This window comes from Eucyclogobius newberryi, unplaced genomic scaffold (assembly GCF_026437365.1).
Source record: "Eucyclogobius newberryi isolate DKJ021-1_F unplaced genomic scaffold, fEucNew1.0.hap1 SCAF_4, whole genome shotgun sequence".
Classification (NCBI taxonomy): Eukaryota; Metazoa; Chordata; class Actinopteri; order Gobiiformes; family Gobiidae; genus Eucyclogobius; species Eucyclogobius newberryi.
This window is the reverse complement of record NW_027316056.1, coordinates 16,959,993-16,985,812: the sequence shown is the minus strand read 5'-3', so window position 1 is coordinate 16,985,812 and position 25,820 is coordinate 16,959,993. Positions and strand designations below refer to the sequence as shown.

The window sequence follows — 25,820 nt, the reverse complement described above, 5'->3', positions numbered from 1 at the left end:
AATATTTTTTGTTTCGCATAATATACATACATACATACATACATACATACATACATATACACATACCCACAACAAGTCTTACTAAACATTAATCAGTAAGATATTTGATACATTAATTTAAGTTAGTGTCCCGTTGATGTATTTTTTTTGTACATCAAAGAACAGTGAAGAATTTTTGTACTTTTTTATATTTAAATTCTGCAGATATATTATTAATTAGTTCCAAATGTTAATGTGAATTATACTCTTTTCAAGCTTTATGAGATCTTTAAGCCATGTTGATGTTCTGTGAGCCATTGCAAATGCAATGCTGTTATTATAATTTTTGTTGATATTTTGAGTTTTCGGCACAATATGAAAAGTAGCAATTCCAGCACATGGTGTGATTAAGATGTTTAGGGACTCCACGTGGTGACTCGATTCTGCAGGTGTAGACAAGACCATCGCTTGTGGGACATATTAGCTGGAGATATTTTACATCGATTACAACATTTTTAATAGTTTATGACCAGTGAGATACAGTTGATAAATGGCTTTGTGAATATAGTTTTTTTCCCATTTAATTTCAGTGTAAATTGTGTTCTCGCACAACGCTGCCCCCTGCTGGAGATTAAAGGTTTATGCAAAATGATCATAGTATAGTAGTATCTAATTTTCACTTTTTCACTACACACTATTAACTTAAAACCAAGGACTATTGTTTGTTTATTGTTCACTCATTTAATAGGATATGAATCAATAAATAAGATGACGTTAAGATCAGTCAACAATAACACTAGTGTAGTAATGTACACTGGCCACAAGAGGGCCCCACTGAGTGTACAAAATATGAATAGCTCAATCAATGGGTCTCAGAATAATGAGAAATTAGGACTGTTTCCATAGCAATTAACAATCAACAGCGTTAACAAACTATCATGTCTTTTGAATGGGAAAACGTCCTCAAAATGTTGTAAGAAGTGGGGAGCTGAAACCCACAAACTGTCTACAAAAAGTTAAAACCAAATATGTTTACCCATGACTTTGTCCTTTAAAGATGCACTATTTAACATTATGGATTACTGAATATGCTTGTTACCAAGGAGATTATCTCTATTTTATTTATCAACCTTTGTTAATCTTGCATTGCCCACTGTTTGGTATTAGACTTGGCTCTCCACGGATCTAACTGTTTTATTTATGTATTATTTAACCTTTATTTATCCTGATCGGTTGATTGAGAACCAATTCACATGTACAACAATGACCTGGTCAAGAGGCAGTAGCACAAAGTACAGAGCAACAGTGCATACAACACAAAATAATACATATAGATAAAACATTAAATCATTCACACTATTCACAATAAAAGTATGAAAGAGCCATTTATAACAGGTACTCTCTTCCAAAACTAGATGACTTAAGGAAGACTTGAAGACAGCTAAAGGGATCAAGGTACTGAGCTTTAAACTTCTTTGCAACTCATTCCAGTTTTTGGGAGCAGCAAAATGGAATGAGGAGTGACTCAGAGAAGTGCGGCCTCTTAGCACGATAACCGTAGAGATAAAATCACTGGGACGCATATTGTGAGTGTCGTTATATTAAGAAGGGGACTGAGATAATGAGGTGACAGTTTTGTGAATAAAATGCAACCAATGCAACGACCTGCGAGAAGGAAATGAAGTGGAGTCGGGTTTGTGGAGGAGGGTTTTGAAGCAGACCTGTAGATGACATCACCGTAATCCATAATACGTAGGACACTCAGTTTTACCACATATACAAAATACTTTCAGTGTACAACTTGATGTGATAACAGTACACCTTTGAGCCAGAATGCCAGTGCATTATTAATGTTCCTGTAGTAGGCGTTTTTCTATCTTTGCACCTGGGAAAACTACATATGTGGAGTAAGGTATATATGTCGTACAATTGCATATATCTCCTCCATATTTCTTGAAGACCTAAAAACCTCATGTGCAGCTGCTGGTTGTGTTGGTAGAGTCATCAGTGTTGTTTGTTTGTTTGTTGCCGTCTCAGCACTCACAGTAATATACGCTCACTCAGCAAACCCTATTTGGATAAAAGGATTACACCTTAAGTACGGCTCACTCCCTCACCATGATATTTGTATCCTCCAATATCATGTTACAGTTCCCAATATTCAAGCGTTTTGAGTGTACAATGCAAATAGAGTTGCTTTTTTGTCATTTAAAGGTGCACTGTCGATCTTTCCTGGTCCATCATTATCTGCTTGACTTTATGAAGGTGTAATTACTTTGCCTGGTATGTTCCGCAATATGGCATATGGTTGTCCTGATACAAACAAAGAGAAAAGGGTTGTTCTCGGGGTCTTGTTCATGAGTGAGGGAAGGATGGAGCGTGAGATTGACAGGCAGATGGCAGCGATTATCGACAGTGATGCGGACTGTTGTGGTGAAGATTTACTGCTCAATCTACGCTCCTGCCCTCACCTATGGTCAGGAGCTTTGGATAATGACCGAAAAGACAAGATCGCGGATACAAGTATGAGTTTGCCCTGCTTATATTGAAGATCCAGGACATTTGGACATCTCTGGGGCCTGGAAACGCCATAGGATCCTCCTGGAAAAGCTGGAGGAAATGTGTGGAGAGGGCAGTCTGGGCCTTCCTGCTCAGACTGCTGCCTCTGTGACCCGACCCGGGATAAAGCAGAAGAAAATGCATGGATGGACTCATAGCACCCTTCAAGATGCCCAAAGACGCCTTACATGAAGAAAACATAGACAAGTAATAGTTAATTGAAAGCCGGTTTTGAAGATGTTCGAGCAGATGAGTCTCAGGAAGCATTTGTGGTGATACAAGCTTCAGAAAGAACTATTGATCATTATATTATAGTATGGTGAAGTACAATGAGCTGCTTTGACAGTAAAAGCTGTAACTGCTATTTCTGGTTCATCCGTTCATCCAAGAGTACTTTTTTGAATACTACGTCCTCTGGGGCTGATGGCAACAGTAGGCTCTTCAGACGGTGCTGGTGCCCTTGCTCCTGTTGCGTGAGGAGCAGATCCACCTCCATTACAGCTGATTGAAATGTCCATTGGGCCGTGCAGTGAAAGTAATGTGTTAGTTATATGGGCCGCACAGTCAGGGATTTACAGCGCAGCCAAATCCGCCCGTCATGCGCATGTTCACTCCTCACAGCCATAATATTAGACATTCATCTTGACCAGTAAATTATGCATTCATTTTGTCATAACTATTTCACTCTAATTGATTGAAAAAGTGTATGCCAAAAGAGTTTTCCAAAACCTATATAGGAAATTGGCGTACATGACTCTGCTGCATGGTCCGAGGGTGTGTCCACGCTCCCTAAACTGAGCTCATTTTAGTCCTGATGTGGACTCGGTTTGGTCCTTTTCTAGTCCTCGTTTAGTCCTGATCTAATCCAGGGTTAGTTTTGGGTTTAGTCACAATTTTGATGTTATGTGCAAGTGTCAACGCACCTTTTGTGATCCCCAAATTTGATAACAACAGAATTGAAGTACTGTTTTTAACCAGGGCCGATACTTAAAATAATCACATAAATAGGACAAAATTTGACCTTTCTTGAGTAGTTTTAGAATTGACCAAATGATAATGAATGTTTTTGTTTCATCATCATGGAATCGAAATCAATATTAAATTTTTCGTGACAACACTATCCTAGACATGGCGGTCGTGAATGGGACAGAGTGAAACACACGAGGCAGAGCTGGAGGTAATGAAACTGAAAAGGAACAACTTCTTTTGGGGAGAAGAATATTACAATTTGATGGACCATTTGGAGGGAGGGGGGGACGGTAATGTGATCTTGGATAGTTTCCAAAAAAGGTCAGATTTGCAATTAATAAAAAGCAGAAAGTTCACATCGAGTGAAAAATGTGACACAACATGATCTATATCTGTCTTTTATAGCAAACCTATAATTTACTTAATAATTCAATTCCTTTAGGACAAGTTGGGCATGTTTTAGAGTGCGTTCACACTTGCCATGATTTGAACCCAGTTTAAACTTGACGTAGACTTTGGAAATGTTCTAGTCCTGGTTTAGTTCTAGGTTTTGTCCCGGTTTAGTCTCCGTTCTAATGTGGTTTATGACTGCACCTTTAATGTCCCAATTCTTCTTAGGTTTGTGCGTACGAGTAAACTGTGAGATTAAGTAGCAGTATGAAGCTGTAACAGTATTTAACAATAAGAAACAATTATTGACATTGAGATGCTTCAGACTGATACTAATACACTTTGTTTGCTTCCATCATTGGCCACACATTAGCCATTGCATTCTTCATTCATTCATTAAAATCCTATTTCCTGGCACCCATTGTGCACCGTAATGAATAAATCAGCCCATAAGAGCCGCTCCAGCCCTGGGACCAGCAGGGATCTATATGCTACTACCCAGTATCCAGTGAATGTGCCTTGCAATATTCATGACGGACAGAGTAGAAAAGTCTAAAAGAAGTGCATCCTGCTCTTGTCCCGTGCCGTTCATTGCTCTCACACCCGGCCTTTATGTCTCCCTTTGAGGCCGGAGCGGCAGCGCGCCTTGTATCTGCTCTCTGCTCCTCCTCTGTGATGGAAAACTGTGGTCGTGTGGAGCCACAGAACCAGGGAAATGTACCTGTATGCATGACTGGGTAATCACAGGGGCTGAACACTGAGGGTGAAGCTGCGAGAGATGAAGAGGTTTCACATTCCTCATTTGTGTCTTGCTTTAAAAGAAGATAGAACTTTCAGCCGACACATCTGAGAGGCTGATTACAGATTATAAACCTACGAGAAGTACAATTGTCAAACGATTGTATATTTAAAGTGAATAGTCGTAACCTGTTATAATACAACGCTTTTAATACACTTAACCTGATATGCATTAACATATAAAAGTATTAACAAAAGCAGTGTCCAGATTGCTATCTTTCAAAACTTTTTTTACATTGGACCCAGAGGTGGAAAATATATGCTTTTTGATCATGTCGTGAAAGGTGTTTTGAAGATGATTTGTAGTTTCTGGTAAAAAAAAAAAAAGGCTTCAAAAAGAGGTGATTAAGAAGGAAAATGACATTTTTTTAAAACACATTTCTGTTGGATTGACAAATTACTCATTGAGACAGATTCAGGCTTAGCAACAAGGCCTATTAAATTAATATCCTAACCCCTAAGTAAGTAGTTACCTGCCTGAATCAAAACTCTATTCGTGCCTTATGAATTAAGTCTTTGCTTATGCTTTATTCGGGCTGATTAAGATGTAGTTATTAAGTCTTACCACCAAGTATACAGCGTATTTGTATCTGTTACTAATCCAAGCCAATCCAATTACTACTACTTCTGATACTGCTTTTTCCTCCCCAACAAATATTATAGACCATACTGCTACTACTTCTTTACTGCTCTCATAATTTGATAACGACTCAAAAAAGAAGAAGAAGAAAAACTCACACATTGCCCTAAGCCTAAACTATTGTAAAAACAAAAAGACAGAGAGAGAGAGAGAAAGAGAGAGAAAACCCCCCTCAGCTCAATTCAGTTCAGTCTATCTTAATTGAGGTTGATTTATTAGTTCATGGGTTATTTCTGCATACGACTCTCTCTAATCCTCTGCACGCACAATTGCTCTTTGTCCTAAGAGACGCGCACCTTCTTCGTGCGGGACCCCCTCCTCCTCCACCTCCTCCTCCACCTCCTCCTCCACCTCCTCCTCCACCTCCTCCACCTCCTCCTCCTCCGTGTTCATCCTTCACGTTTTCAAAGACAGAGCCATTTACGCACCGCAAACTTTTCCTCTGCCTCGGATCCCCGCGCGCGGCTTTCCCCCCAAATTTCAGCGCGTCTTTCTCCCACTGACGCGTGAGATCGACGTGAGAATCCACGTTGGGCACCGGACCCACGACGAGACAATGAACTTCACGGCGGATGAAACTCGATCAGCCGCCGGGAACTGACAGTGTCCGGGGGAGACCTCTGAATGGGAAGCGCACAGATGCCGGAGCAGGTGCGCGGGAGCGGCGCGGAGGGAGGAGAAGACCCTTGAAGACGCGACACGCGCACCTTCATCACCGCGGGGGGGATTATGGACTCAACATGTAACTTCATGTTTGCACAATTTAGAAAGTTTACAAACCGGAAGGAGATGGCTACCAGCTCGTGCTTTCTGCTCCTCGTTCTGTATCTTGCAAGTAAGTTTGACACCGCTGTATTGTGTTGGTTATTAATGTTTGTGTTGATAAAATGAATGACTGTAGCCTAGATATTTTTGCATTTTTCTAATTACATGGTTGGGTAAGATAAAGCCCGACACTGCGTAGGTGGGTGCGTTTTTAAATGGCGAGGGGAAATCAGATAACGAAGATAATCAGATAAGTCAATAATTGGATCTGATCTTTGGTGTTTGTTTGCAGCACAAAATAACAATGATCATCACCTGGAGACACGTGACTGTTAATAAATGGATAAATGGATTGAGATTGATTCACTTTTGTAGTTTGAAGACAAAGTACGGTGGATTTCTAATGCATTTTTGCCTTTGTCACATTCCCTTTTTTGCACAACAATCACAAAGAAATCCGATTGCTCACATCGGATACAACTATTTCCTTATCATTTCTATAATGTGATAGCTCCTGATATCAGATAATGGCCAGATTTAGGTGCGTGTGACCGTATAGGCTCCTGTGGTGGGCTCCTTATGGCAGATCCATCCATTTATTGAGTCCATCATTCATCCAAGTGAATGAAGAGCCTCCAGTGTCAATCAATACGTTATCAGTGAGTCCTCTGCTCTTGGACACATCCTCTGAGCTACTGCTTCACGCCTCCTTTTATGGATGATCGAATGCTTGAAATTAAACTAAAAAGACTCTTTGTTCACGTATCAATTGGCAAGTTTTCACCAAAAATGTACAACATTTTGGGGGTACATTTTATATCTCTGTGTGTAGTGTTGGTGTTTCTGAGTTTTTACTTCTGAAAAAATGACTTATTCTTTGTATTTTGCCACAACCCCACTTGTGCAGGTCCCAAGCCTGGATAAACTCAGTTAGTTTGCTAAAAATATGCATATGAAAAGGTGAGACCAACAGGAGGTTTGCAAACAAAAACTACACTATTTAAAGAGAGGTGCTCAAGGCTGATGATGAATTGTTTTGCAGTTAAATTGAGCAAGACAAAGCCTGAGTGTAGATGGTGACATAAAACATATATTATATTCATCAAACAATATCAGGACAATTGAAATGACATATTTAGGGTCTGGTTTGTATTATGTCATTGTATGTCTAATGCAATGTACACTGAAAAAAATATATAAGCTTTAAAAAAAAGAAAAAGAAATATGTATATATATATATATATATATATATATATATATATTTCCATAATAATATAAGTTATTGAATTGGATATTAAGTCACCTGTGAACCTCTTCTAACATTTGCCCCAGAGAACTAGTTTTTAGAGTGTCTAATAGTGGATACTGAATATACTCTGTAAAAGGGTTTCAATAATTCACTTAGGGCCTCTTTTCTTGACCGTCCCAGTCTTTCTGTGAGCAAAGTATCCACTTCTGTCCTAAAACAAGTGTGATCTTTTATTAGTCTGACATATTTTCTCGACATGGGCTGTACAATACAATAAGAACTGTAAAAAATGTTACACATTTAGCACAACATTCAAGTATTGATGTCACATTTGTTTGAATCTGAATAGATCACGATCAGTTGGAGGTGGACAGTAGGTAATCACAGGCTCCGTCACAATTCCATACGATACACGACACACGATACAATAATATTACAATTATGCGATATATGTAAAAATTGATAAATTGCCTTTAAAGATTTTCTGTGATATATCACTATTTTAAAGAACCAGATACATTTTAAAACAGTAAATTGTGAAACACAGTCTGCCCAAACATGATAGGAAATAAACTATGGATATGACAAATGTTTTACATAAACATTTCCTTTCTAAACAAGCAACAAAACTGTAGCGTTGTCACGAAATAATTTAGTAGAATATACACACAAAAAAGTGGATGCTCTGAACACACCTATAGTGGAAAACATATCAAATTATGAATTGTATTGTAAATGTTGTTTTGAAGATTTTCAAACCTATAACCTATTAATAATAAATAATGTCAAATCGCAGCACAAACTTATGTTTTAATATTTCAATAAAAGTATAAAGTAAGATTTTCACATATCTCTGTTTGATTGCCAAATGTCTTCTCAGAATAGTAATTGGGATGCTCGAGAAATATCAAGATAAGATTTGTTGCCAATAAGATAAGATAACATGGGGAAATTCCATTGATGCAACGCAGGTAGATACAGAGCTATATTGCCCACGATACATCATGGTGGTCCCACTAACCTAATATAAGCATTATATTATGATTTTCTTTTTCTTATTATTTTTTTCTAAATATAGGCTCTGGGTGTGTTGATTTGTATATTTGAAGTCAATGAAATAGTTTTGTACATATTTATTCTATTCGCCTTTATTCAGTTGACTTTTCTTTTCCTGTAAAATAAAAATCTCAGCTTTGGTGAAGATTTTCAGTGAAACCTCATCACAAATAGGGCAGAAGACACAGGGGCCTCCATCAAAGAGAAGGAAACAGTGAAACGTTGAGGTTAAATAAGTCAGCTGGTGAAATGTTCAGAGAAAGCATGTTCCTCTTCTGTCTTTTGTCCTTGTAAGTGTCTCCCTGACGACCTGATGCTTGGACCAGAGCATGTTGTTTGCTACAATGTTTGGCCTCATCCTTTACCTTGAACATCTCACATCTAAAACGGTGTGAAATACAAAGCCAAACATAGTATGGCTATTTCTCTGACTATAACTGTACTCTTTAATCTAAACCTACAGGATTCATTAAACACCAAAGAGGAGCTATATTTTTTCAGTATCAACAATTGGGCTGTAAGACTTTAGATGTTTGGAGAGGGTTCACATTATGTCACCGTATTTGCACAGGATTACAGGTGAATGACACATGGACATGATGAGCTATGATTCTGTCAGTTACTTATTTGGATATTAAGAGTTTTACATGGACAACAATATGAGGAAAAGCAATGGAATGAGTTAGCTGGAAATTTGGGAATGAGTTGTGAATGTATTCTGCCTTTTTACAAACAAATATGCAGTTTATCTGTACTTGCCTTGCACTGCACTTTGGCTCACATGTACACGGTTTGATCGTAAGGATAGTTCTGAGAGTTTATGCTAATTCCACGGCCCATTTAATCGACTAATCAATGCATAGGGCAAGTCTTTAGTAATGAAGATCCACATACATGACAGTAAAAAATCTATGTTAAAGGTGCACTATGTAACTTTCTGAGCGCGGGATCGCCTCTCCACAGATTAAGGGAAATGTGTCCTCCGCACTTGACCCGTCCCTCAATGCTTCTGGAGCATGTGCTCAGCAGCAGGACCCATCTCCAGGTCGTGGTGCTCGGCTTTGTCAGGCCTGAAGATGGAGGATTTTTATCTCTGATGCATGTTTTGGGTTGACGAGGGAAACCGGAGGGCCCGGAGGAAACCCACCCGGACACGTGAAGAACATGCAAACTTCACACAGAAAGGCGCTGGTCCTGCTGGTCGCTCTGAAGTTACGTATATGCGAGGACATTACATATATGCGAGGACATTACATATATACGAGGACATTACGTATATACGAGGACATTACGTATATACGAGGACATTACATATATGCGAGGACATTACGTATATACGAGGACATTACGTATATGCGAGGATATTACGTATATGCGAGGACATTACGTATATGCGAGGACATTACGTATATGCGAGGACATTACATATATGCGAGGACATTACGTATATGCGAGGACATTACATATATGCGAGGACATTACGTATATACGAGGACATTACATATATGCAAGGACATTATGTATATGCGAGGACATTACGTATATGCGAGGACATTACGTATATGCGAGGACATTACGTATATACGAGGACATTACATATATGGGAGGACATTACATATATGCGAGGACATTACGTATATGCGAGGACATTACGTATATGCGAGGACATTACATATATGCGAGGACATTACGTATATGCGAGGACATTACGTATATGCGAGGACATTACGTATATGCGAGGACATTCCAGGCAAAGCAATAACATTTCCAGACGTTGGATGTAAAAGCTACTTTTCCATTTGAGCTTTTTCATTAGGTCCACAGCCACTGTGAGAGAGCCCTGTTGTTTAAAAATGTGTCTGTCATTCATAACTTAATATACAAGAGCATAACAATTGAAGCACCCATTAATTTATACCATGTTAACAAATTCATTCCATACAAATGACTGTAGATAGATTATTGCTGTTAAATTGGAGCTTTTTATCCAGGAGTGCAGATTTCTCATGATTACAGTCATAAAATTAACTCTACCATTCATCCTTCTGTTCCTGTTTGACTCTGTGACTGACTGGGACATGTCTCTACTTCAAAAAGCGCTCATCGAAGTAAACAAAACGTTTCCAAAGTTGATTCTAAAAAAACATTGGTCTTTGTGCTGCATTTTCAAACCAAAACACACACGATTCTTGTGGCACAGAGTGGATCTCCACATCCCCAACTATTATCTTCTCCCTGTTGCTGTTGTCACTTGTTCTGACACTGTGGACATAATGAAAGCTGAAAGCCAGGGCTGGAGGCGATTCTGCTACTCTACTAAAATTATTCATGTATTTAATCAGTTTTACATAAGACATTGTTTTGGGTTGAGGAGACACATTAAGTTGAAGAGATCTGCACATTGGGATAGACGCATGACTGGTTTGAGTTTGTTCTTTTGTGCTAAAACCTTGCAGCATAAAGCACTCACTCATTACAAGGCAAGGCAAGGCAAGTTTATTTGTAGAGCACATTTCATACACAAGGCAATTCAAAGTGCTTCACACAGCAGGAAAAATGCATTCAAATCACACAAAAAATACAGAAATACAATAAAATTAACTAAATTAAAAATTATCAATCCAACTGATTTTCTAAACTAATAAAATCACAGACAAAAGGGAAGAGTGCAAAGAAAAAATCCTTTCAGTCATATGCGCAGCTAAACAAAACTGTTTTTAGCATAGATTTGAACATTGTCAGAGTAGAAGCCTGTCTCACATCTTCAGGAAGACTGTTCCAGATTTTAGCTGCATAAAACTGAAACGCAGATTCCCCATGTTTAGTCCTGACTCTGGGCACCCGCAGGAGGCCGGTCCCTGAGGTCCTCAGAGTCCGAGATGGTTCATATGGCACTAACATATCCAAAATGTACTTTGGTACTAGGCCATGGAGAGACTTGTACACAAGCAGAGCTGCTTTAAAGTCTATTCTCTGAGCCACAGGAGCCAGTGCAGAGACCTGAGAACAGGACTAATGTGATCATACTTCCTGGTTCTAGTCAGGACCCGAGCAGCAGCGTTCTGGATGTACTGCAGCTGTTTTACAGCTCGTTTGGAGAGACCAGTGAGCAGGCCGTTACAGTAGTCTAATCTACTGGAGACAAACGCGTGGATAAGTCTCTCTAAATCTGGTTTTGACACTATATTTTTGATTTTGGCAATGTTTTTTAGATGGTAAAAAGCTGCTGATGTTATTGATTTGACGTGGCTGTTAAAGTTCAAGTCTGAGTCCATTATTACCCCCAGATTTCTAATTTGGTTTGTAGGTTTTAGAGCGAGACTCTGGAGGTGACAGCTAACACTTTCTCTTTGTTTCTGTGGGCCAAAAACGATTATTTCAGTCTTGTCTGAGTTCAGCTGGAGAAAGTTGTTTTGCATCCACAAACTGATCTGTTGGATGCAGTGACAGAGTGAATCTACTGGTCCATAGTCACCTGCCGATAGTGAAACATAGATCTGAGTGTCGTCTGCATAATTGTGATAGGACACATTTTCACTGCGTATCAACTGACCCAACGGCAGCATGTAGAGGTTGAACAGAAGGGGACCCAGGACTGACCCTTGGGGCACTCCACAGGTCAGGGTCATGTGGTCTGAGACACAGCTACCAATTTCAACAAAGTACTTCCTGTCTTCCAGATAGGACCTTAACCAGTTTAGGGCAGTGCCAGTGATGCCCACCCAGTCCTCTAGTCTCTGTAAGAGGATCCCATGATCGACAGTGTCAAAAGCAGCACTCAGATCTAACAGAATTAAGACTGAGGCTTTGCCCGTGTCAGTGTTCAGGCGGATGTCATTTGTCACCTTGACAAGAGCAGTCTCAGTGCTGTGATGAGGTCTAAAACCTGACTGAAAAACATCAAATGAGTTGTTTATTAAGAGGAAATCTGTGAGCTGTTGGTAAACAACCTTTTCAAGGACTTTGCCCCAAAATGGCAGATTAGAGATGGGCCGGTAATGACTCAGTACTGCGGCATCAAGACTGCTCTTCTTTAGGAGAGGCTTTATGACCGCAGTTTTCAAAGACATTGGGAATGTTCCAGATTGAAGCGACATGTTAACTATGTGAGTGAGTGGTGCTAACAAACTGTTCAGCACAGACTTTAGAAATTTGGTGGGTAACACATCAAGGCAGCATGTAGATGAACTCAGACTGGTGATGATCTCATGGACAGTTTTGTCAGTTACTGGTGCAAAGTGAGTTAGCTCTAAGTGTCTTGGTGGTTTTAGGGTAATTTTTCGCATTGTGGGATTTATAGCATTTTTAATGCCCTGAACTTTGTCATTAAAGAATAATGCAAACTCATTACACTTGGATGTGGAAATGAGTTCTAACGGCAGCTGAGCTGGAGGGTTTGTTAATCTGTTTACTGTGGCAAACAGGACACTCGAGTTGTTACTGCAGCTTCCAATTATTTCAGAAAAATATCTTTCCCTAGTTCTACATAAGATTAGGTTGTACATGTTCAGCTTTTCTTTGTAAATTTCTTTTTGAACCCGGAGCTTTGACTTGAGCCATTTCCATTTCCGTTCGGCCCTGCGGCACTCCCTTTTCTGTGCCCTGACCGAATCATCATTTCTCCACGGCGCCTTCTGCTTATTTTTAACCATTTTAGCCTTTATAGGGGCGATGGTGTCCAGAACATTCAAAACACTAGATGTAACAGAGTTCAACAAATCATTTACATTAGAACATGAGACATTTTCAAAGTTTATCATTTCCATAAACAGTGCACCTGTGCCATCACTTATGTGTCTCCTCTGAACCAACTGCAGGACCAACCAGAGGTTTGGGAGAAATAGACAGGTCAAAGAAGACACAGAAATGATCAGACAGAGAAACATCGATCACATTAACATTTGAAATATTTACCCCCTTTGCAATTATGAGATCTAGAGTGTGTCCTTTGCTGTGGGTGGGGCCTCTCACATGCTGAGTAAGACTGAAGGTTTCAAGGACAGCATCAAGCTCTTTAGCGTTTCTGTCACAAATATTATCAACATGCACATTGAAATCACCTGTAATTACCAAACCATCAAAGTCTGTGCATATGACTAAAAGCATCTCAGTAAAATCATCAATAAAACTTTGGCAGTGCTGGGGAGGCTTGTATAAAACAATGAAGAGAATGGATGGAGAACGTTTTAGCTCCATTTTAAAGGATACATACTCAAATGATGAAAACACCCCAAAAGACAACCTGCGGGTAATTATTTCATCTCTAAAGACAGCACAGACTCCACCCCCTTTTTTGTTTTCTCGTGTATCAGATTCAAACTTAAAGTTGGGTGGAGCAGATTCTATCAGAACTACATTTCCTGTGTTTTTGTCAAGCCATGTTTCAGTTAAAAACATAAAATCAAGATTATAAGAAGAAATAAAATTATTAATTAAGAGAGATTTGTTACATAAGGATCTGACATTTAGCACAGCAAGTTTCAGACTAGTTTCAGTGAGACTGGGCTTTATCTTTTCACAGGGAATATGAATCACATTTCTCAGATTGGGCCTGACTCGCATTTTGTTTTTCCACCTGTGTGATGATGTGACTACAGAAATAGCACTAGGGGGGGCTCTTTTTACATAGGGCCCCGGGTTGGTTTGATTTTTAATGTGACAATAAGTCCCGGCAACTCTGAGACCCAGTGCATCCTAGCTATGGGAGAAACCAGGTGAAAGGCGAGGTTGGATGGGTGGTGGGGCTTTTGTAGCCAAGGAGAGTTTGGGACCAGGTGAGAGGCGAGGGGGGATGGGTGGTGGGGCTTTTGTTGGTGTAGTCGGCTTGTGCAGGGAAGAGTTGATAAGTATTGGCATAGCCCTTGCTATATTGGGCGTGAGTGGAGCCATCTTAATGCCTGATTTGATCAGACTTTCAAAATGGCTGGGAAGGCCCATGGGTGAGAGTGGAGATGAGAAGGAGAATGATGAATCTTTAGTGGGAGTAGATGTTGCAGGGGGAACCCAGGGCTGGTGTGAAGGCAGGGGCGATGACAGGGATGTTGTTGGGCTTGTCACAGATGGGTCCAAGGCCTTTGAAGATTGTTCCTTTGCTGGAGGCGGTGGAGGTGAATGTGGAGCAGCTGGAGCTGAATCCTTTGCTGGTGGTGGTGGAGCAGCTGCTGATGAATCCTTTGGTGGAGGCTGAGGTTGTGGTGCTTTTGATGTTGAAACATTGGCTCGGTCTCTGGCTGATGGAGCAGGAATTCTTCTCTCATTCCTCTCTTCTCTAACTATCTGCTCAGGACCCTGTCCAGGCCCAGTCCAATGCCTCAGAGCGTGGAGCAGGTTCTCTGTCAGCACCCTCACTCCACCTCTGCATAGGTGGGGGCCATTTCTCTTAAACAGGTCCTCTCGTTTCCAGAATAGATAGAAGTTCTCAATGTAGTGTAGTCCTCTCGGGGAACACTCTTTGGACAGCCATGTGTTCAGCTGAAGAAGCCGGTATCTATCTCTGTATCTACCTGCGTTGCATCAATGGAATTTCCCCATGTGGGACAATAAAGTATTATCTTATCTTATCTTAACTTGTTTATCCTCCTGTCGATGTTTGGAAGAGGTCCACTTATGAATGTTTTGATTTCCATTTTATCAAGCACGTCGAATAACTTCAAGAAGTCTTTTTTCAAAACTTCAGTCTGTTCCCGCCGCATGTCCACTGCACCCACGTGCACAATCAGCTGTTTAGCTCCTCCATGCTTAGCCATAATATTTGGAAGGAGTGACGTTATCTCAGAAACAGTGGCGCTTGGAAAAGAATGTGTGTTTATCTTTTCATGCGTCACATGACTTATCGCGCCGTCCCCAACTAAAACAATCTGCATGACCTTGGCTTGTGGCACAGTTCCTCCTTGCTGTATTTTGGCCATGTCATCTTTCCTTTTTTCATTTAATTCCATCTCTGAAAGTGGTAAAAATCTGTTGGTGAGCTGTATTTTAGGTGACTTCACGTTATCTTTGTATCGTTTAGGCTTTGCTCCAAGTTTGTTCCAAGAAACAGCCTGGTCTTTCTGGTTTTTAGACAGTTTTGGAAACGACACAGAGTCACTGCGGTTTAGGTTGAAAGTAGCAGTTTTTCTTGTAAAAAGTGTGCTCTTCTTACCGTCGGTTGACACAGGAATGGTATCATGAAGAACTTTTTCAGATTCCAAAACAAATATCCGTGTTTTCAGCTCATTCATTTCTTGTTGATATTTCCGACAGCGTTCACAGTCTTTCTCCCTTCTTCTCCCGGACATGTCGCTGGCGTCAGATATGTCGTTAAAACTGGAAAAATGTTCTTAAAATCCTTGGTTTACTTGAAAAAGTCTAAAGCAAAAATGTTTGGAAGACAAAAACTGATTAAAAAGCAAAATAAATAAGGAAAGCAGCGATAGCAAGCGGAGCGAGCAAAAAAGCGTGTGCACTCTTCGGAAGCAGGATCTTCAGCATTGAACAAGACTGTTCAAATGCCCCAAAGTATAGTTTACTTACAGATAACTTCTTTATTGCTCCTCAGTTGGGAGCATAAACATTCATTATGAGGCCCTAAAGTACAACGGGGAAAAGAACATGTGCCACCACAGGGCAACTGTCTTTTATCTTTAAGTACCTCTGGCAATTAATAACACAACCCTTCCCCTTTTAAGTGCACACAGACACAAGAAGGGCACTTCAATGTTTGGTTGACAACTTAAAAGAGGACACAGAATTACCTAATTTGTCTCTTTTAATTGTGTTGATAATAAAGTACTTTGCTTTAATTATTATTCATCGCACTTGCTACTTGGGGTTGACTCAAGGCCTTGCCCATGGTCACAGCAACAGCATGTCGTGGTGTTTTAGTCAACCAATATTTTATTTATTTATTATTTATTATGTCCATTATAATGTCCGTCCAGTCCTTGATGGCCTTTTCCCCCTGCTGCCAAAAGTATTCTCCAAAGATATCCATTTATTGTGTTCATGGCAAGAGTTTTAAGGCCCCTATACATAGTTCTGAGATAAAATGGAATTGCAATGTCAAAAATAGTCCATATCTATATTTCGCAGCAACAGGACAGTCAAAACATGGAAATGGTGGGTCTCCTAGCAACCACAGCCTCTACAACAGCCAGTATTTCCTTGTGAATAATGTGCACGTGATGTACTTTTCCAATAGAATTCTTTCCAAACACGTGATCTCGTGGACCTCCATTGTGATGTAAATATGTGTATTTTCCTATTCATCGTCTGTCAAACAAACTTACCTTCTCTTTCCCATTTGTTTTTAATATATTTAGTAGAATGGTTGTCCAGATTATTAATGCATGTATATCATTTAGATATTATTCTACTTGAAAGTTCTGATTTATAAATCTTAATAAATATTTCACTCAGAAGGTTGCTTTGTTTCATTTCTCAGTTATAATTACTCCTTACTATATCTTTAAAAAGTCCTCTCTCTCCAAGTTAAAGGATTATTTTAAAACATCAAAGATTTTCATTTGATTTTCTTTCACAATGACCAACATTTATTATGACAGCAGCAAGTTTTAATTAATCAATTAATCATTGGCTTAATGTAGCTTTTTACATGTGAATACAGTGTTTACTCGTACTTCTCTGTATGCTATTGTTGTCACATCTTGTAAGTTAGTTCAGCGGTAGTTGAGTACTGTGCTTAAATTATTTAGAATCTGTTCTACACCATTAACATGATCATCCCTACATGAGAGTATCTGTACTTTTTACCACAATTTTTAACCGGACTGAAAGGACAAAGTACTTTTCTTTAGGGTTTGGGACTGCCTGAACTTTTAGTTTTTGCACTTCTGTTGTGACATCCTGTTTTCAGGTCAGGTTTTGGCTTTGAGCAAACAAAAATGTACAAACAAAAATATCTAGAACATTTGAAAATCGAGAAGTTGCTTTTCTAAATTCTACTAATTTCTTGACCAAGATCACGACATGATGATGCTTTATTACTCCTTAAAATCTGTGTGAAATACTTTTTGTACTCTCAAAGACTTTTATTTAAGTACATTTTGATATGCAATGCGTTTGTACATGTTTTACTCCTGTAGCTGTAATTGTATTAAACAAAATTGAGTTCTTCTTTCACAACTTCCGTGCAGTACGGGTCTGATACTTGTTCAGATCATAGTGTTTTCAGTGATCATGTCATTACAGAGCATGTCCACAGCTGACCGCAGCAACGGTCATTTGGATTGAACCCCAAAGTGTGAACACCACTTAGCTCCTGCCTCACTGTTTCACTGTGACTGATACTTACTGTGGACTGAAGCTTCTGCTGCTCATTCGTTCATTACTTTTGTCCTTCACTTCATCCCAAACTGTATTCAACACGACAGCTATTAAAAAAACATTATTGAGCCACCAACAAAAGGCATCGATAACCCATTCTCTGTGATTTGTTTCTGTGTGGAGGCAGCAGAGCCGAGAACGCAGAGGAGCGGCTGGTGAACCATCTGCTGGGTCCAGAGCGCTACAACAAACTGATCCGACCCGCCATGAACAAGAGCCAACAAGTCACCATCTCCATCCAGGTGTCTCTGTCCCAGCTCATCAGTGTGGTCAGTGCGTTTATGTTCATGTAGCAACTGTATACCCCTTTAAACAGTTACATCCAGTGGTGGAAGAAGTACCGAATTGTATTGCTCTATCCATAATACAGAAAATGCCCCCAAAAAAGGAAAATGCATTAAAATAAAAAGCAAAAAAAAAAGTAATGTAACATAAAAGTAGCACAAACAAACATCTATTTAATTCAACATTTGAAGTAACTAAGTATAAAAATAAGTTTAAAGAGGAAAAAGTATATGTGGTGATTTTGTGCTGATTTTAGGTCAACAATTTGAATCATTTTTATTAGTTCAACAATTTGAAGTTTGCTCAAAACTGGGGCCTAAACTCCAAATTTAAGGCTGGATTTAACATTGAATGTGCTGAAAAAAACAACCACCCTCAAACCATATGAAAAGTACTTTCTACTGTACTTTTCAGTTTAGTTAAAACACCTAGTGGGGTAGAAAGTACAGATGCTCTCAAAAGTATTGAAGTAAAAGCAAAAAGTATCCACGGTAAAAAAAAAAAAATTATAGTACAGATGCTTAAACATCACAGGTACAAAGATGAACTGGATATTTAAACTGTGTTTCTGGTACAAAAGTAGCAGCTCATTTCTTTGCACACAGTTTTACAAATGTAGAAACAGTAGGAAAATGTGGCTGTAGGAGATCAGGTGTTTCCAAAGAACAGTAACGTGTAAATGATTTGATTAGACCTGGCGAATAAACAATATTAAAAAAAGTTGCCCTCAAGCTGACTCTGCTCGAGGGCAAGAGTTTATCTAATATTTCCAGCTACAATTGTTCCATCTGAGCCACTGGGCATCGGAAAACTAGCAAACCATGAAGACAGTGAAATAAAATATGGTAGATTCATTGGCTATAGCTACTTTAGTGAAGAGATATTTGCCTTTAATAATGTCACTGTCTTTGCTATAAAATGTACTTTCGGATGAGTTTTAGAGTCTGTATTATTCCAGCACTATTACAATGATCAAAACATGATTGCGGTCATTTTTTATAGTCGACATGTCACCAAATGTGTTCATAAACAACTTGTGCATTATGTAGATGTTTGTAACTGAAAATGAAATGATACATTATAGTATACTGTATACATTATAAGTACAATCATTTACTTGTTCTGATTGTAATTATTTTTGGGGAAAAATAAGGGTAAATGGATATTTCTGCTTTTTTGTGATTAATTTGTCTGATAAATAAACCTAAATGAATACGTTTGACATCTGGTGGATTATTTTGGCATAATATAATCTGATTATCATTGTCAGGATACTCCCCTCCACCCTTTGTCTATATTGCCCACCCCCAATTGCAAAATATAATGGACACGGCACAAGAGTACTACTCCAAATATATTTGTAACACAAAATATTTGAAATAAACATGAACTTTGCACAAATCTAACTTCCACAGATTTTCACCACCAAAGACTCCCAGTCCAGCAGCCAAAAATGTGTTGCAGTTAGATTTATGATGCAGGTTATGGCGGCCGAGGGCAGCTCTTTGCATTCATTGTATGAGCGGATACAGTGCACAGTAAGCAGGCCAGACAATTAGGGAAATGGATGGGTGGTCGTTTCATAGCAATCCATCTCAGCGTTTCCAAATATCTTTTAAGCACAGTTTAACTACACAGAGGCTTTTGTGTGGCTTTTCTGCGTTCAAAGTCTGTATTGCTCTATTTTCAGAACGAAAGGGAACAGATAATGACGACCAACGTGTGGCTCTTCCAGGTGCAGTATTGTGCTGATTGTGTACCGAGGACCTTTCTCAGCTGTGCGAGCTCTTACTCGTGGATTTTCCTTTTATGCTATGTCCCATATACAGGAGTGGAACGACTACAGGCTCAGGTGGGACCCGGAGAAATATGGGGGAATTAAGAAGCTACGAATACCATCTAAACTCATCTGGCTCCCGGACATTGTGCTCTACAACAAGTGAGTAATGAATAATAATGAACTTTACTGATCCTGGAAGTAGCTGGGGAAAAAGCCCCATAAACGGTTCAAATGAGAAGGCACCGGTCTTCATTTAATAACAAGATTTTGAAGGAAAAAAAAAAGTCACAGTACTGCTTTTTGCTTGCGTTTGAAATGTAAACTTTGAATACATTTAATTTACTGGTAAACTATTTTATTTGTTGCTTGGATTGTGTCCTCACTCATCTCAAATACAGATATTTATGGGAAAAAGAAGAAGAAATTGTACGTCTACCAAACATGATTACTAAAGACTTTTTCGCTGAAGGGTTCGCCTATCTTCATCTAGATGTTTATGCTTTCCAGAGTTTTGCAGAGAGCAAATTTTCCAGAGTAAGGCATCAAATATATCTATCTCAATGGAGACAGGCAGGTGATTCCATCAGGCCAAGATATAGGCCTGATCTGTGGAAAGGGGATTTTACTCCCAATAAGACTTTTATTCATATTATAAAAACAACTGACAGAACAAACAGAAACAAAAGGAAAAAGAGTAGCGCAAAGAATAAACCAGAAATGATGTCATGTTAAATATGTTTCTGTTACATACAGTACTTTAAATTAAGTTTGGACCTGTTTTGAAATCACGTGTGATTATTTTTTAAATATCTCTACATTCTCTTAGTGCTGACGGTGTTTATGAAGTCTCCTTTTATTGCAACGCTGTGGTCTCCAGCACTGGGGACATCTTCTGGCTCCCTCCGGCCATCTACAAGTCGGCCTGCCCCATCGAGGTGCAGTACTTCCCTTTCGACCAACAGAACTGCACCCTCAAGTTTCGCTCCTGGACCTACGACCACACGGAGATCGACGTGGTCCTGACGAGCGACTACGCCAGCAGGGACGACTTCACGCCCAGCGGAGAGTGGGACATCGTGTCGCTGCCAGCGCGCAAAAACGAAGACCCAGATGACGTTACCTACCTGGATATCACCTACGACTTTATCATTCAGAGAAAGCCACTGTTCTACACCATTAACATGATCATCCCTTGTATTCTGATCACGTCACTGGCCATCTTGGTTTTCTACCTTCCGTCAGACTGTAGAGAGAAGATGACGCTGTGCATCTCTGTGCTGCTGGCGCTAACTGTGTTCCTGTTGCTAATATCAAAGATAGTACCACCCACCTCACTGGCAGTGCCCCTCATAGGTTTGTCATCTGGGTTTAAAGAATATTTTGGAAACACCTAAATAATATATAGACAAAACAAATCTGACTCAAAGAGAAGTTTGGCAGGCGACATGAAAAAAACATCAACTTTTATGTAAAAACCTGCTCTATTGTTCGATATAACAATAGGTAGTAAATAATTAGTTCTTACACTCAATCAGTATTGTCAAGTTAGAAGAACTAGAATACTTTGTTAACACATTAACTCTAAAAGCAGGACAAAACTGAGTAAACCCAAACCTCAATAAATAAAATAATATTGTATAAAGACATGAACTGAATTACATAAATAGCAGAATAAAACATCATTTAGTTTGTATCTAATATGAATCATAGAAGTAACAATTTCAACCATCTGCAGCCACATTCTTTTTGCACTGTTAAAAAATGACAAAACGTCCATTATGAGCATCAAAAATATTGGTCCATCTCTCATGTGTTGATTTATAAGTCAACATGGTAATTATGGTGTCTTCGTAATTATTGATTTATAATTAGGGCTGCACCATTTTGAGGAAAAAGAAAAAAGATTGATGATTTTTGCGACTACAAACTACAGGAGTATTTACATTTGAGAGAAGACTCAAGAAGGCAATTGTGATGTTTAGTTCCTTAATACCTTTTCTTGTTATTTCCTCAGGTAAATACTTGATGTTCACAATGGTCTTGGTCACATTCTCCACCGTGTCATGTGCCTGTGTCCTGAATGTCCACCATCGCTCCCCCTCCACTCACTACATGCCCGACTGGGTCAAACGCATCTTCTTAGTCCGCCTTCCTTACTTCCTCTTCATGACCCGCCCAAGGTCCAACAACCGGGACAAACTCAAGGCCAAGTTCCCGATCCAGAGTACCACCACGTTCAACCCGCAGCTCTCCAGTATAAGACTCGGAGGGGACTTCTTTGCACAGGAGGACTATGCACAGAAGTACTGCTGGAAAGGAACTGAACTGCCAGAAGGAGGCGGGGGTGGCTTCTCGGACTTTGGTCGGCCTCTGGGTCACCCGCTGGACCCTGCTCTGGAGGAGGCCGTGGAGGGAGTCAAGTATATCGCTGAGCACATGAAGACTGAAGACGACGATGAAAGGGTAAGGATATTTTGTTTTTTTACGATATTTTATGATGTATGTTGTTCAACTTATGACATAATATGTGCACAGAAATACATATACTAATTTTGAGTAACTGTATTCCGGTACGGTTACTCTTGCTTTTTATGGTATAATGGTATATTCAGAATATAGTTGCCATATATATATTATATGTCATAGTTGATCATGATATTTAGGCATTGGACTGCACTAAATGAGTGTGTTATCTTATAAATAAATGCAACATTGTGTTTTCACACTAGACTATATTACAATTTAATGTGAACGTGTTCTAAGCATTCAGAATGCAGTACTTTGATTAGACCAAGTAACGGAATATGTTACAAAATTAATTTTTAAAATACTCTTCCCAGCATTGTTTGTGCAGTAAACATATTGTTCTAGGGGCCTTTTTGCCTTTCTGTGCTCTCTTAACTTTCTCCAAAAGTGCAACATATTAAAAGTAAAAGTCTAACCCCAGATTCATAGCTCTTAGCTCCTCTGCTCCTAAAAAACTCCCTGATTTAATAAATATTACAAACAAGTAGCATTGCTGTAATTGCTCGTGGCAGATTCTCAAAGCTGCCAGTGTCACTTTCATTTTCACTGTCTCTACTGTGAGTATAAATATAATCCAATATGTATTTGATTTCCACACAGCAGCAGTTAATAAAACATAGCTTTAGAATAAAAACCCTCTTTGTTATTTTGAAATACAGGGTTTTGTCATCATGTTACCCACGAGAGTGTTGAAGCTCTTTCCCCGACAGGAAGGTGACGTGTCCCCAGTGCACCTGCCACTGACCACTGCCCAAAACACACCTGTCCTTTATGGTCCTTCCTGTGGATGGTGGGTCCAGGGGAACGTTGCCTTTTTGGTCTGGGTCTGGCCAGGTCCCATGGGCAAATACCAGGCCTGGCTCCAGGGTGGGGCCCCTGTCATTCTGGGCAATGTAACAGGCCTCGATTTTTCACTCATCATAAGGGTTTTTGTTTAAGCTTGAAAATTGTTTGCTGTAACTATCCAATTTTAGGGTTTTGTGCTAAAGTAGATTAGTTTCAATATTATCGTAATATTTTCTGTATTGTGTGGATTTTTTAAATGTGTTATTTTTACTGCCTTAGTCAACTCTCATGGCTTCATTTGACTTTGACTTTTATCCACATGGGAAACTTCTTTGACTTCATACATCTAAATAAAAAGCCATCAAATAAAGAAACAATACACCAACTGAGATTCCATACCACCTTTGCCTCCCGGCCGTCATTATCGCGTGTGCTATTAGACGTGTGCTGTGTCTTAACCACTCCACCACCGGGCAGCACTCCATCATTATCTCATTCTTGATTATGACCCACATAACCTAACGTACATACCACCAACTGTGTCTGGTTTCAGATCATTCAGGACTGGAAGTATGTCGCCATGGTGATTGACCGAATGTTCTTGTGGATCTTCATCTTGGTGTGTGTGGTGGGAACCCTGGGTCTCTTCATGCAGCCGCTGTTTCAAAGCTGGAACACGCCCACAGCCGATGACACAGAGTGAGTCAGACGCATGGTTAAAAGCACACCTACCGTCTCTTAGCAACACACAAACCAGGCTTTTTTGACCAAGTGATTCAAACTGTCTCTTTTTGTTCCTCTCCAACAGGTATGGAGACTTCTAGGAGTTACAGAAGGTGGAATTAAAGGACATTTACTCTTAATACTGGAACAAATATGGACTGCTCTGACCACCTATAATTGTGGAGTATGAGTTTAACGGGCACAGCAAGTTGGACATGAAGCTGTGGATAACTTTTAATTCTCTTTTTTTTGTGGTTTTGATAAATAACACTTATGTCTAATGTAGCAAGAGCTGCAGCATAGTAATTATCATTACAAACAACAAGCAAAACCCTTTTTCTGATGATATGTAGCTCATTTACTCTGCTTTGGATTCTATTTTCTAAACATGTTACAAACAGTTATTATTCATATGAATGATAATGAATTAAAGGTGCACTTCTGGTGGCTGGCACGCCGCCATGCTTATCTCCATGGAGATGTTATTGCTTTGCCTGTAAAATTCCATTACAGCATTGAACACATATTGCATTGCATTTACTATAATGTTGCTTACTTTTTTTTTACAATATTCAATGCAATTTTTTTTTTTTTTTTTTAGTATCGATACGTGATACTTGAGTATATGAGTATCCAGTTTCGATTTACATATTAGTATTGACATCCATTCTTACTGTTGCCACAGAACTGACATGCGTCATAGAGAAGAAAAATATAGGTTTAATGCCACATGGTGGAACATTCCAGGCAAAGCAATCACAGTTCCACAGAGATAAGCAACTGGCAAAGCCTTCACCAGAAGAGTTACATAATGCACCTTTAAGACATGTGGCACAGTCCTTGGTACAACACTTCTCTGTCTAATTGCATTAAGGGTAAATTATTTATATTAATCTGTTTAATGTCACATTGTACTGAACAAGCACAAAATATACATTGAATTGTTGTCTTTGCTGTTATCATATACACTGTGTATGTAACTCACCAGTCATAAATTGCCTTAAATATTGGATTAAAAATAGCAATTTTTTTATAAAAAAGTAAGTGGCTCAGTATTTTCCTGCCCATGAACTTCTGACAACTGTTAAATATGCTCTCTAAAGATCACTTACAGAAGCTCATAAACTACACTACACCAACACCAAATACATAATATTGATACAAAACTCAAATAAAATGACACTACACTTCACATCTGCCTTGTCAGTACTTAGAGATGCATTATAGTGAACTTTTAGATACAAATCCATATTAGAACCACTTGGAGAGCACAGATACCTGCATTGTTTTAGTCCTTAAAGGTGCATTATGTGAATTTTCTGTTGAAGAGTCCGCCCCCTGCTTGTCTAATGGAGATGTTATTACTTTGATTGCCTTGTTCCACAGTACCTATCTTGCATTCATTTCATTCAAGTTTTTTTCATTGCTCAAAATACCTAAAAAACAAGGATTCTCAATAGATCTGACCTGTAACTTCGCCTGGTGGTGTCACTTGCTTAATACTCCAGGCAAACGGATAATATCTCATGGAAAAGTTACAAATTGTACCTTTAAAAAACATTGGATTCCCTTCTGTTTTACACAACGTTTAAGAATCAGATATTATTTACCTGATACATTTGTGGTTTGTCCTTGCATATGAATAACCATTTAATGTTTTTCTTATTTCTGCTTCAACAAACATTCATATAAAATAATCTCAGGCAATAGCATTGTCACCTCACTCAAAGTTTGCTGTTTGACTTTTTGGTTTCCTCATGAGAAAGTGGAGCAGAGCGTTGTTGTTTGAGCGGTGTTGTTTGACAGCAGGAGATCTGTGCTGCAGGGTAAATTTAGTTAAGCGCTCGCACAATATGAGCGAGAGAAAGTGTTAGTGAGGCAGAAAACATTTTATTGCTTTTGTGGATGGGATAAGTGACATTTGGAAAAGACTGCTGACAACACACAGTAAAGAGAGGTCTTGATTCTGGTCGACCCTCAGACAAGGCGCT

The 25,820-nt window shown here is 39.3% G+C and overlaps 1 protein-coding gene across 1 annotated transcript; it reads left to right on the top strand.

Moving 5' to 3' along the window:
* Nucleotides 1-5,960: 5,960 nt before the first annotated feature.
* On the top strand, nt 5,961-24,252 carry LOC140377683 (neuronal acetylcholine receptor subunit beta-2-like). Its single transcript, XM_072463192.1, has 8 exons — nt 5,961-6,170; nt 17,853-17,998; nt 19,705-19,749; nt 19,844-19,953; nt 20,621-21,147; nt 21,809-22,257; nt 23,660-23,805; nt 23,915-24,252. The coding sequence occupies exons 1-8, from the start codon at nt 6,065-6,067 to the stop codon at nt 23,928-23,930; spliced, it is 1,545 nt and encodes a 514-aa protein (XP_072319293.1). The 5' UTR covers nt 5,961-6,064; the 3' UTR covers nt 23,931-24,252.
* Nucleotides 24,253-25,820: the final 1,568 nt, after the last annotated feature.

Excerpts from the sequence above, each read along its gene's own strand:
- LOC140377683 (XM_072463192.1), top strand. The coding sequence starts at position 6,065 with ATGGACTCAACATGTAACTTCATGTTTGCACAATTTAGAAAGTTTACA. Across the intron at positions 19,750-19,843 it reads CCAACGTGTGGCTCTTCCAG|GAGTGGAACGACTACAGGCT; the intron begins GTGCAGTATTGT and ends TCCCATATACAG. Across the intron at positions 19,954-20,620 it reads GACATTGTGCTCTACAACAA|TGCTGACGGTGTTTATGAAG; the intron begins GTGAGTAATGAA and ends ACATTCTCTTAG.